Genomic DNA, 13,911 nt, shown 5'->3' with positions numbered 1-13,911 from the left:
TACTGTTCACAGTCCTACATTATTTCTCCACTGTGGGTTTATCTGAAGGAAACCAGTCAGTCTGAGGACAGGTTGAACTGAATGTGTGCACAGTTTCACTGCAGTGGAACAACTGCCTCTGAGTCAGACTGTGAACTGTTCAGACCCCCCTTGTATTTGTCAGCGTTGTGAGTCTAGACTTGGCTGTGGACTGGGTCAGGTATTGGCATGCCCTTCATCAGCAGTCATGTGGAACCCCCCCCCCCCACACACACACTGTGATCCTTTCACAGGTGGGGTGGGTGGTCAGAACACACAGCAGTTCACCTGTGTGGAATTCTGGCCCAGAGCAGTGCAGTTTGATGTGGGTTCCATTTCATGTGTTCAAGTGGATCCAGAGCGTGCACTGACACGTCCTGACATTCCCACAGAGGATGAACCGGCGCTCACCTGATCCAGGCTCATCTTACTCTGATAATTGGACGACTGCATCTCCGTGCTGATCCCTGATGTGGTGGATTTAAAGGGGAATACCCACAGTCCTGGACCAGTGGGATTCAAAGCTGTTTGTGAAGGCGCAGAATGTGCTCATGTGTTTACAGGTATACTCTGGGGCACCCATAAGGGGGGGGGGGGGGGGGGGGGTGAACATGACAAAGTAATGGGGCCCAGCGTTTGGCCACCAGGGAAACACCAAGTGCCAAACAGCCCCGGTCACCTGTGGGGTCCCCCAGGGTTCTGTCCTGGGCCTGCTCCCCTTCATCACATACATCCTGTCATCAGCCGTTACAGTGTTTCTTTTCACTGTTACGCTGATGACACACACCTCTACCTCCAGACCCCCCCCAGCCCTTCATCCTCCTGACCATCTGCACCATGGTCCTCCACATCCCTCCCCTCACTCTCCACCTTCACCACCTGCCTAGAGGAGATAAAGGCATGGATGAATCACAACTTCCTCCTCCTTAACAGTGACAAAACCAAAGCCATCCTGATTGCCCCTCCCCCTCCCCCCATCAGGTCCAAACCTCCTCCATACCCTCCATCTCCTTTTCTGGCCAGACCACTCTCAACCTCACATTGGAAAATCACATCAAACGCCTGTTTAAAACCTGCTTTTTCCACTTTCAGAACATCTCCAAACTCCGCCCCTCTCTTCAAACTCCGCCCCTCTCTCAGTGTTTTAGATGCAGAGAAGCTTATTCACACCTTTGTCTCCTCAAGGCTCCAGTACTGTAACGCCCTTCTTTATGGGATCCCCAAAAAACAGCCACAAAAACTCCAGTCTATTCCAAACAGCGCTGTCAGAGTCCTCAAACGGACCCATAAACAGGAACACATCAGTTCCATTCTCCAGAACCTCCACTGTCTACTGACCACTCCCCTTCAGAGTTAACTATAAGACCACCCTCATCACCTTTAAGTGCCTCCATAAAAACACCCCTGACTACCTCAAGGACCTCCTCACCCCTCACACCTCCACCTGTAGTCTCCGGCCCCATAGCACCAACTCCCCCCCCAACCCCCAGAACTAAACTTCAGACCATGGCAGACCGGGCCTTCTCCTCTGCCCCCCCCCCCCCCCCGTATCTGGACCTAACCTCCCTGACCACTTTTAGAGCTCCTCAGTCACTGGAGTCCTTCAAAAAGGGGCTATAAACATTTCTGTATGAACTGGAGGAAGTGAACACTGTCCGAGAATGAACTGTCCTAGAATGAACTGTCCTAGAATGAACTGTTCTACAACAAACTGTTCTAGAATGAACTGTCCTAGAATGAACTGTTCTACAACAAACTGTTCTAGAATGAACTGTCCTAGAATGAACTGTTCTACAACAAACTGTTTTAGAATGAACTGTTCTACAATGAACTGGAGGAAGTGAACGCTGGGTTAGGGTTATACTGAACTGGCTTAGGGTTAGGGTTATGATAAACTGGGTAGGGGTTAGGGTTATGATGAACTGGGTTAAGGTTAGGGTTATGATGAACTGGGTTAAGGTTGGGGTTATGATGAACTGGGTTAAGGTTAGGGTTATGATGAACTGGGTTAAGGTTAGGGTTATGATGAACTGGGTTAAGGTTAGGGTTATGATGAACTGGGTTAAGGTTGGGGTTATGATGAACTGGGTTAGGGTTATGATGAACTGGGTTAAGGTTAGGGTTATGATGAACTGGGTTAGGGTTATGATGAACTGGGTTAGGGTTATACTGAACTGGGTTAAGGTTAGGGTTATGATAAACTGGGTTAGGGTTATACTGAACTGGGTTAAGGTTAGTGTTACGATGAACTGGAGGACGGTGCCTGAATGTATCATGTCACCTTTTCCTTTTCCTTTGTGTGGGTTGGACTGTGGTGTCGGTGAATCACCTAGTTTTTCCTGTTACTGGTCAGACTGTCACTGAACTGGATGTCTGTGGTGAAATCATTCATATATATATATATATATATATATATATATATATATATATATATATATATATATATATATATATATATACATATATATATATATTTATTTATTTATTTATTTATTTATTTATTTTTTTATTATTATTTTTTTTTTTATTTTATTTTTTTTTTTTTTTAAAGTCTAACGTCATAATACGTGGTGTGCAGAATACCCAGAAGTGCAGAACATGCTGCTGGAATCCAGGAAGCACTAGTGCACACGCTGGAGGATGACGCCATTGGTTCATTTGACTCCAGTTTGTTCCGTTCACAGCTGATTCATCATCAGTGTGTTTGTAAAGTTCATCTGCAGTCAGAGGGGAAATGTCAGATCTGACAAACACCTGTTTGGAATATTATGGTCTGGATTTAACTGAATATTACTGGAGCAGATTTTGAAAGAAGCTTTTTTTTTTTTAAAGTGAAAAATTGGACAATATTGATCATTTGTGAAAGCCACATAATGTTCCATCAGTATGTGACGTCTGAGTTCCTCAAACGATTGTGGGTATTAGTGACCTCATCATGTTTCCTCTGTGTTTTTTGTTTTCCACTCTGATGGTTTGGACCTGTTTTAAATTCAGTTCAGTTTCCTTCTGCAGGAACGTTTATAGACAAACATGCACTTTTAGAATGGGTCCAGTCCAAATTCTGTGATCGTATTTGAACATTTGAGCTGAAGTCATTTCATGTCACTGTTCAACATCTGGGCCTTTAGCTTTTTTTTTTTTTTTTTTTTTTTTTTTGTATGTTTTGATTCACTGGTGTAAAATATTTTAGAAATGATCAGATTAAATGAACTAAATCTGACTGTAACACCATTTATTAGAAAACAAATGACCAAAGTGTTTCAGATCTGACTGAGGCTGACACATGGGCATATTTGTGACCAGGCTGATGGTAAAGGCATATTTGGGTCCAGGCTGATGGTAAAGGCATATTTGTGACCAGGCTGATGGTAAAGGCATATTTGGGTCCAGGCTGATGGTAAAGGCATATTTGGATCCAGGCTGATGGTAAAGGTATATTTGGGTCCAGGCTGATGGTAAAGGCATATTTGGGTCCAGGCTGATGGTAAAGGCATATTTGGGTCCAGGCTGATGGTGCCTAGCTGCAATAGGAGCACAAAGGCCTCTTTTCAGCAGTGAACCACCTGGACCGGACCAGATCAGGGCGTCCGTGGGTCTGCGTCAGTGTGGAGCCACTGGATCCAAAGGGCTGAACACACCACAGCGCTGGCCTTTCTCTGGTTACACTAGGACCAGGAAACTGGAAATGTGCATGGCGGGGGGGGGGGGGGGGGGGGGATTAGGATGAAGTGCTGAGGCGTACGGCTGTTTCCAACAGAGGCAGAGCAGTCATGTATGTAGGTCGCACTGGGACCAGAACCAGGACCAGAACCAGGGCCAGGACCAGTCTGGACCACACACAGTCTGAGTGGTCCACACACACTGACAGGCCTCCCACAACCAGAACCAGAACCAGGACCAGGACCAGGACCAGCTAAAGCTACACTACCCCCTTTACTGTCACTGTTTTCTGGTATTGAAGTGTTTCTCATTCTCAAAAACCTGTTTAAACCTTAAAGACCCAGAGCTCCTTCTGTCAGTTTACCAATGAATTTAATGGATTTAACCTTTTTTAAATGACTTATCAGCATTTATTCTAATATTATTTTCTGTATTTTGCATTTTTTCAGTGTAAATCCTTTTATTTTCTATATTTAATTCACTGATCATGTAGATGTTCATTAAAACTCAGATTAACATGGATGGTTCTTCAGTCAGAAACAGAGAAAACTGAATAAACGGTGTCTGTTTCATTAACTGAACGTAAACCCAGTGTGTCCATCTACTGGCACTGATGTAAGGGTTAAAGGTGGACGTTTGGGTCTGTAAGGGTTAAAAAAGGGTTAAAAACAAACCATGAACAGTGTTTCAACAGTATTATGGTGTTAGTGAAGGGTTAACTGTAGGTTCAGTGTGTTTAAACACATGTTCACATTAATCTTCTCCCTGGATTTTCTGTGAATCCAGGATCTGAGGAGGTCTGTGTCTGTTGGATGTGAACACCACAGACTCACATCCATCAGTTCCAGGCTGAACCTGAGAACGGACACAGTGGAGGTCCACAGTGGAGGTCCACAGTGAACAGACACAGTGGAGGTCCACAGTGGAGGTCCACAGTGACTGCAGCCTGTTCCTTTTGTTCCATTTGTTCACAGATCAGAGCAGTTCTGAGCCAGTGGAGGACACAGACACCAGCAGCTTCATGGCAGAATTTGTGAGCACTATTCTGTCCTCTGTCCTTCAGTGTGTGTCTCATATTATGGTCTGTCCTTCAGTGTGTGTCTCATATTATGGTCTGTCCTTCAGTGTGTGTCATATTATGGTCTGTCCTTCAGTGTGTGTCATATTATGGTCTGTCCTTCAGTGTGTGTCATATTATGGTCTGTCCTTCAGTGTGTGTCTCATATTATGGTCTGTCCTTCAGTGTGTGTCATATTATGGTCTGTCCTTCAGTGTGTGTCTCATATTATGGTCTGTCCTTCAGTGTGTGTCATATTATGGTCTGTCCTTCAGTGTGTGTCATATTATGGTCTGTCCTTCAGTGTGTGTCTCATATTATGGTCTGTCCTTCAGTGTGTGTCTCATATTATGGTCTGTCCTTCAGTGTGTGTCATATTATGGTCTGTCCTTCAGTGTGTGTCATATTATGGTCTGTCCTCAGGACACAGAACACACTTGTCTTTGGTCATTTGTTCAGAACCATAGCAGAACTTGATGTGCTGTGATTGGCTGAGCACCGAAAGGGTAGGGTTTGGAACAGGTCTGAGCAGGTCTGAGCAGACCGGTTCTGATCTGAACCCAAACAGGTTCTGATCTGAGCCCAAACACACCAGCACTAATACTGGGTCTGGGTAAACACACTGAGGCTGTTCTCAGGTGGGGGGGGGTTGACTCTAATGTGTGTGTTGTTTCTCCACAGTCTCTGGAGGCCAATTATCCAGTGCAGGTGACAGATCCACAGGGTAAATAATAAAAATACACAACAGAACTGAAGTACACTGCATATATGACCACAGTACTGTAGTAGAACAAATGCACAAAAGTACTGCAGTATACTGCATATATGACCACAGTACTGTAGTAGTACAAATACACAACAATACTGCAGTATACTGCATATATGACCACAGTACTGTAGTAGTACAAATACACAACAATACTGCAGTATACTGCATATATGACCACAGTACTGTAGTAGTACAAATACACAACAATACTGCAGTATACTGCATATATGAGACTGAGTTCATGGAACAGTATCTGTGATTGGCTCTTGGTCTGTGGGAATAGACATGCCCATATTTGGTGCCTCAGTACTGTGTCAGTAGACATGAGCTGTCCATATTTGGTGCCTCAGTACTGTGTCAGTAGACATGAGCTGTCCATATTTGGTGCCTCAGTACTGTGGTCAACAGGCACTAACTCTATGAAGGAACACAGAGCATGAAGGAGATTCAAATGAACTGTACTTTATTTTATTTACACAGAGTTCACATCTGTTACGGTTCAAATACAGAAGATACTGAAGTTTCTACTAGAAACAAAAAGACTGTTATTATACTGGGGTGGGCGGGGCTAAAATCTAATATACACAGATGTAGCAGGAGTTCCAGAGTTCCATCCATGTTCTTTAACACCAGCACAGGTTCATGTTCTTTAACACCAGCAGAGGAGGTGGGTAGGCGGGGCATCAGTGAGCAGGAGGGGCAAAGAGTTGGTGTTAATAAGCCCCTCCTCCTTTTTCTCTTGGTAGTACCAGTCGTGCAGATGTGTGCAGGCGTATACATTTTATAAATGTGTGCAGGCGTACACATTCTATAAATGCGTGTAGGCGAAAACATTTTATAAATGTGTGCAGGCATACACATTCTATAAATGCGTGTAGGCGAAAACATTTTATAAATGTGTGCAGGCGTACACATTCTATAAATGTGTGCAGGCGAAAACATTTTATAAATGTGTGCAGGCGTACACATTCTATAAATGCGTGCAGGCGTACACATTCTATAAATGCGTGCAGGCGTACACATTCTATAAATGTGTGCAGGCATATACATTATATATATATATATATATATATATATATATATATATATATATATATATATATATATATATATATATATATATATATATATATAATAAATGTGTGCAGGTGGATACGTTATATATACATTTACAGGGTGGGGAAGCAAAATTTACAATGAACATTTAGTTGTTTTTTCTCAGCAGACACTACGTCAGTTGTTTTGAACCCAAACATATACTGATGTCATAATCATACCTAACACTATTATCCATACCTTTTCAGAAACTTTTGCCCATATGAGTAATCAGGAAAGCAAATGTCAAAGAGTGTGTGATTTGCTGAATGCACTCGTCACACCAAAGGAGATTTCAAAAATAGTTGGAGTGTCCATAAAGACTGTTTATAATGGAAAGAAGAGAATGACTATGAGCAAAACTATTACCAGAAAGTCTGGAAGATACTATTAAAGAAGAATGGGAGAAGTTGTCACCCCAATATTTGAGGAACACTTGCGCAAGTTTCAGGAAGCGTGTGAAGGCAGTTATTGAGAAAGAAGAAGGACGCATAGAATAAAAACATTTTCTATTATGGACATTTTCTTGTGGCAAATAAATTCTCATGACTTTCAATAAACTAATTGGTCATACACTGTCTTTCAATCCCTGCCTCAGAATATTGTACATTTTGCTTCCCCACCCTCTATCTATCTATCTATCTATCTATCTATCTATCTATCTATCTATCTATCTATCTATCTATCTATCTATCTATCTATCTATCTATCTATCTATCTCTACATATATATATATATATATATATATATATATATACATTTTTTGTATACATTGTATAAATGTGTGTTCATCCAGGTCCTTTTGTGCTTCCATGTTTGTCTGAAGCAGACGCAGTCACTCTCCACCTCAGCTCCATGCCCTCCAGATACCTAAGCCACGCCTCTGACAGAATCAGACAGGTCAGTGAATGCACCGCTTCAACAGGAAGCGCATGTCTGCTCCAAACTCCGCCTCCACTTTCTCCACCAGTGGCTCGTTATCAAAGCTGTTTATTAGTAGTCTGATATTGGATCACTGTGCCTGGAACTGTTGAAGTATTCAGCCTCAGGGGTGGGGATCATACCAGTGCCTTCTACTGTTGAAGCATTCAGTTTCAGGGGCGGGGCTCATACCAGTGCCTTCTAATGGGGGCTGAGTGAACACAGGATGTGGTTTTGGTCCTATCAAACGGAAAAAGGCAGAGCTGTAGGCGTCACTAATAATAGATGAGAAACATCAACAGCAGAAACCGCGTTAATGTGAGAGTTAACGTCAAAGTGGAGCGTTTCTGAAACACCAGAAGCTGAAACTGAAGAGGAGCACATGTCTGATCCTCTGTTCTGAACAGTCACATGGACGTCCATGTAGGAGGCGTGTGTTTGAGGGGTGGGACATGTATGTGGAGACACGGCTGACACAAAGAAGACAAAGACAAAGAGATCCAAAATGGATTAGATCCAAAGGTTTAGTCCACATTCAGATTCCAGGGTTCAGGTTTAGTCCACATTCAGGTTCCAGTGTTCAGGTTTAGTCCACATTCAGGTTCCAGGGTTCAGGTTTAGTCCACATTTCAGGTTCCAGGGTTCAGGTTTAGTCCACATTTCAGGTTCCAGGGTTCAGGTTTAGTCCATATTCAGGTTCCAGTGTTCAGGTTTAGTCCACATTCAGGTTTCAGGGTTCAGGTCCACCTTCTGAACCCTGAAGTGAGACAGTGATTCTGATGAACAAACATTCTGTGTTGTTTCATGGGTGTAAAAATGTTACTGATCCGTTATAAAACAGAAACATGTCCATGTGTTTGTTTACATTATTGAGATATTGTCAAAATAATATAAAAAATTGAAGCTTTTATGGTTAGCTCGCTTTATTATCCCCATAGGGAAATGTGTCATTTGACCCATTCTAATGCATACCCAGTACCTAGCATTAACATTAGCATTAGCACATAGCACACATTAGGAGCAGTCAGCTGCCCCTGAAGATGCTCTCCAACTCCAGATCTTCATCAGTACAGTTAGCATGCTAGCTGACCATCAAAACCAATATGAGTTAAGCTAACAAACTGGTGGATGAATGCCAATGGGTGAATTCCATCAAAGTTCACCTGTTCTACATTCGGCCAACAGGTGAAAAAAAGTAATAGCTACAGAAACCAATGAATGTTTTTGAACATGTTTGTTTTTGTTTTGAAAGTAGTATATTTTAACATGGGGGGTCTCAAGGTTTGACTTACGTTTGGACTCCCCCCCCCCCCAGTGGACATTGGAGGAACTACAGGCTGGAATGGTTCCACACAACAACCACATGACTGTGTTTGTTTTGTCTTTGTGCAGCCAGTTGAAGATGAAGAGGAATGCACCTGTCCATCATCTACGTCCCCAGGTATGGACATGGAGGTACCTTTAAATATGGGCGTGGAGATCAGAACATGCATTATATCGTAGGATTTATGACCTTTATTTAAGCAGGAAAAGCTCATTGAGAGTAAACCTGTCTTTTCCAACTGTGTCTTGTTCCAGTTCAGGAAATAGAACCAAACACAAACTTTCATTCATAAAAACCAAAACAAGTTTTTGGTACATAAAAAACACAAAACTAATCAACCAAAGTCAACTTTGCTTTACATAATCTTCTGTATTTTGCATTTTTTCAGTGTAAATCATTTATTTTCGTATATTTTTCTATATTTAGTGAAGACACTGGTGAAAACTCAGCGTAAAATCAAACGTCATTCTATAAAAACAGATCCACCTGAATAAACAGTGTCTGTTTCAGTCCAATCATAACCATAGTGTGTCCATCCACTGGCACTGATCCAACTGCATGGGTTTGACTGGAGATGAGGGTGTTTCCATGGTAACTACAGAGCCTCTGAACATCCAAATATGGTCATATCTGCTGACCATGAACAGATGAAGAACTGTATTTGACACCAATTATTGACATGGATTAATAGGATTAGTGGATCAACAGGAAGTAAACAGTTTCGATCAGTGGATGCTATTGGTTCTGTCTGGGTTAATGGAGTGCAGTGATTGGCTGGATGTGTTTTAAAAACACACATTTGTGTTTGTTTAGTTTCAGCTGCTCTGGTGCTTTGGTCAGACAGACACACAGACAGACAGACAGACGCAAAGACAGACAGACACACAGACAGACACACAGACACACAGACAGACAGACAGACAGACAGACACACAGACAGACAGACACACAGACACAGACAGACGCACAGACAGACAGACACACAGACACAGACAGACGCACAGACAGACAGACAGACAGACACACAGACAGACAGACAGACACACAGACAGACAGACAGACACACAGACACAGACAGACGCACAGACAGACAGACAGACAGACAGACAGACGCACAGACAGACAGACAGACACACAGACAGACGCACAGACAGACAGACACTCAGACAGACAGACAGACAGACACACAGACAGACACACAGACAGACGCACAGACAGACAGACAGACACACAGACAGACGCACAGACAGACAGACACTCAGACAGACAGACACTCAGACAGACGCACACACAGACAGACAGACACAGACAGACGCACAGACAGACACACACACACACACACACACACAGACAGATGCACAGACAGACAGACACACACACACAGACAGACAGACATACACACAGACAGACACACACACAGACAGACGCACAGACAGACACACAGACAGACACTCAGACAGACAGACAGACACACAGACAGATGCACAGACAGACAGACACACAGACAGACGCACAGACACACAGACAGACAGACAGACAGACGCACAGACAGACAGACAGACAAACACACAGACAGACGCACAGACAAACAGACACACAGACAGACAGACAGACAGACACACAGACAGACACACAGACAAACAGACACACACACAGACAGACAGACACACAGACAGACACACAGACAGACAGACAGACACACAGACAGACACACAGACAGACAGACACACAGACAGACGCACAGACAGACACACAGACAGACAGACACACAGACAGACGCACAGACAGACAGACAGACACACAGACAGACACACTCAGAGACAGACAGACAGACACACAGACAGACACACAGACAGACAGACACACGGACAGAGAGACAGACAGACACACAGACAGACGCACAGACAGACAGACACTCAGACAGACGCACAGACAGACACACAGACAGACAGACACACAGACAGATGCACAGACAGACAGACACACACACAGACACACAGACAGATGCACAGACAGACAGACACACACACACACACAGACAGACAGACAGACACACAGACAGATACACAGACACACACACAGACAGACAGACACACAGACAGATACGCAGAAAGACACACAGATAGACACACAGACAGATACACAGAAAGACACACAGATAGACACACAGACAGACAGACAGACACACAGACAGACAGACACACACACACACACACAGACAGATGCACAGACAGACACACACACACACAGATAGACAGACACACAGACAGATACGCAGAAAGACACACAGATAGACACAGACAGACACACAGACAGACACACAGACACACAGACAGACACACAGATAGATACACAGACAGACAGACACACACACAGACAGACAGACAGGCAGACACACACACAGACAGACAGACAGACAGGCAGACACACAGACAGACAGACAGACAGACAGAGTCCTTGGTCTCAGTCCTTTCTTTGTCTGTGTGTTTTCTTCAGATTTTCCTAAGGAGTTGCAGATCTTCGACAGTCCATGTGTAAAGTGTTGCTGCCCAGCCCCCCCCCCGAAGATCAGTGACCTCATGAACGATAAAGACCTCCTGGACTTACTGCGGCTCAAACTGGATCCCAACCACTGCACCGTCAAAAATTGGAAGAACTTTGCCAGTCGATGGGGAATGAGCTACGATGAACTGACCTTGCTGGAGCACCGGACCCAGGGTTCGCTGGTCCACAGCCCCACGCAGGAGTTCCTGCTGCGCTACAACCAGAAGAGCGTCAGCGAGCTGAGTGAGCTCTGCCGCTTCTACCAGCGCATCGACGTCCTGAGGCTGCTGCAGAGCTGGATGGAGAAGGACTGGCCCTCCAGGTGGCAGCACACCCATTAACTGAGCAACAGGGTTAGGGTTAGGAACTGAGCCCAGGGTTAGGGTTAGGAACTGAGCCCAGGGTTAGGGTTAGGGGCTTTTCTCCTTCTATTGCGGTTGAAGAGCCTATTTCACACATTTTCCATTAGTAACATTAGAAAATCATTTTAAATGTAGTCAAACACTGACCAAAGCAACAGAGAAGTGACTGTGAAGGTACTGTTGGCATCACTGGAAGTCTAACCCTAACCCTGTCAGACTACTGAGGAACAGCTGTGGACGTTTGTGGACACTCGTACTCCAGTTCCATCAAACACAAGTGGAGCCATTTCACTCAAACTGCTTTCATGTGCAACGATTTTATACATTGATTGAGTTACACAAACATTCTATCTGTAGTGTCTTTCACTTTTCTATGACAACGTATCAGAACCTCGTAAGAAAATAAAAACACCTGTCACTAGAATTAAGTCGTAAAATATCGAGATAAAACACGTCATTTTATGACAATAAAGTCAAATACAAAAAGAGTCATAATTTTACAAGAATGAAGTCGTAAGGAGTTAGGAGAATAATGTCAGTCCACTCCCAGTCCACAGTTTGGACTCAGGTGGACCTGAAGTGGACCTCAGATGGACCTCAGGTGGACCTCAGGTGGACCTCAGCTGGACCTCAGATGTCCAACCAGTGCTCAGCTTCACTGGGTTGGGGTTCAGGTTCAGACTGTTGGAGAACAGGTCAGCTGACCGCCTCATGAAGCTCATCCACAGAATGAGCAGAACGTCCAAAGCACAAATCAAAGCAGAGGCTGCAGAATCTGAAACATGAACCATGCTTTAGTTCAGTCCCAGAACTCCATCTGTGTTCATTCAGTTTGGACAGTCTACAATGGAACCAGACATGAAGATAAAGACCAACAGCTGAGTCCAAATGGTGGACTGGTAGTGGATATTTACAGAATAAAGCCATAATATTATGAGAATAACGTCATAATTTAAAAACAGGTGTAAAAATCTTCAAATTACCAGAATCCAGTCGTATCCACTGGTCTGAGGATGGAGAACTGGAACATTCTGGGAGGTTACACTTTCATCTGGAGTTTACGCACAAAGGCCAAATACTGAGCCTGTTAGCCCCACCCACCAAATACTGAGCCTGTTAGCCCCACCCACCAAATACTGAGCCTGTTAGCCCCACCCACCAAATACTGAGCCCGTTAGCCCTGCCCACCAAATACTTAGCCTGTTAGCCCCGCCCACCATCAACACATTGGCATTAGTCGTCCACTCCAACAGAAGTAAATGTTTCTGCTTCACTTGTGTTCGCTGTAACTGGAAACTCTGTCATCAAGGATTAAGGCTTAAGATTTATAAAATATGACTTTTTATTGCACTATTGCGGATTTATTTTCAGAATATTATGACTTTAATCTCACAAAAGTACAACATTGTTTTCATTAAATTATTTGAAATTTTTAAACTCTGACTTTATTCTCATAATATTTCAACTTTCTTCTCGTAGTGTCAAGTGTTTTTTTTTCCCATTTTCAAAATATTATGACTTTAATCTCATAAAAGTATGACATTATTTTCATTAAATTATTTGACATTTTTAAACTCTGGCTTTATTCTCATAATATTATGACTTTATTCTGGTAGTGACAAGTGGTTTTATTTTTCCTCTGTGGCCCTGATGCGCTGTTGTACTTTTCTTCAATAAACTTCAGAAACTAGATGTGGCATCCTGACTCCAAAGACTAAAGAAAGCTGTGGTTAAATATTACATTGAGTTCGTTGAGTTCATTAGGTAGTTCATTAAGTTCATTAACATTTTCATTTGCATATTGCACATGAAAGCAGGTTCTGAGAGTCAGGGTGGTTTTTACACATGTGGAACAGCGTGTCACCTGTAACTGCAGCTGAATGGTTGTGCTGCCTCTAATGAGTCATTTAATGGTATAAAAGTCAAAATGACAAACCAGAATAGAACTGGGAATACGTTCAGAACACATGTTGACCAGTGCTGGGCCGGACGCTGCCGTATACGTGACACAGAACACAAGGCAGAAAAACACTGGAATATGAAATATGATGGGAACTAAAACCCCCCACCCAGTTAGTAACAGTTAAAAGTCTATAAAATGAAAATAGAACTCCAGCAATGACTCTATTCTTCCATCTTCATTTGATCACACATCCAGAAC

The 13,911-nt window shown here is 43.3% G+C and overlaps 1 protein-coding gene across 3 annotated transcripts in view; it reads left to right on the top strand.

Annotated features, from left to right (window-relative positions):
- Positions 1–13,199, top strand: part of LOC115434209 (ectodysplasin-A receptor-associated adapter protein-like) — a 22,128-nt gene extending 8,929 nt beyond the window's left edge. Inside the window, exons 2-6 of one of the 3 annotated variants that reach the window (XM_030156017.1) lie at positions 4,653–4,711; positions 5,417–5,459; positions 7,429–7,499; positions 8,913–8,961; positions 11,341–13,199. In XM_030156017.1, the coding sequence (XP_030011877.1) occupies positions 4,653–4,711; positions 5,417–5,459; positions 7,429–7,499; positions 8,913–8,961; positions 11,341–11,729 (611 nt within the window). In that variant the 3' untranslated portion in view covers positions 11,730–13,199. Of the gene's footprint in view, positions 1–4,652; positions 4,712–5,416; positions 5,460–7,395; positions 7,500–8,912; positions 8,962–11,340 lie in introns of all 3 variants that reach the window. The other 2 variants (XM_030156016.1, XM_030156015.1) reach the window with 2 other exon arrangements.
- Positions 13,200–13,911: the final 712 nt, after the last annotated feature.

Source organism: Sphaeramia orbicularis, chromosome 15, assembly GCF_902148855.1.
Source record: "Sphaeramia orbicularis chromosome 15, fSphaOr1.1, whole genome shotgun sequence".
Lineage (NCBI taxonomy): Eukaryota > Metazoa > Chordata > Actinopteri > Kurtiformes > Apogonidae > Sphaeramia > Sphaeramia orbicularis.
This window is presented reverse-complemented; position numbering and strand designations above follow the sequence as displayed.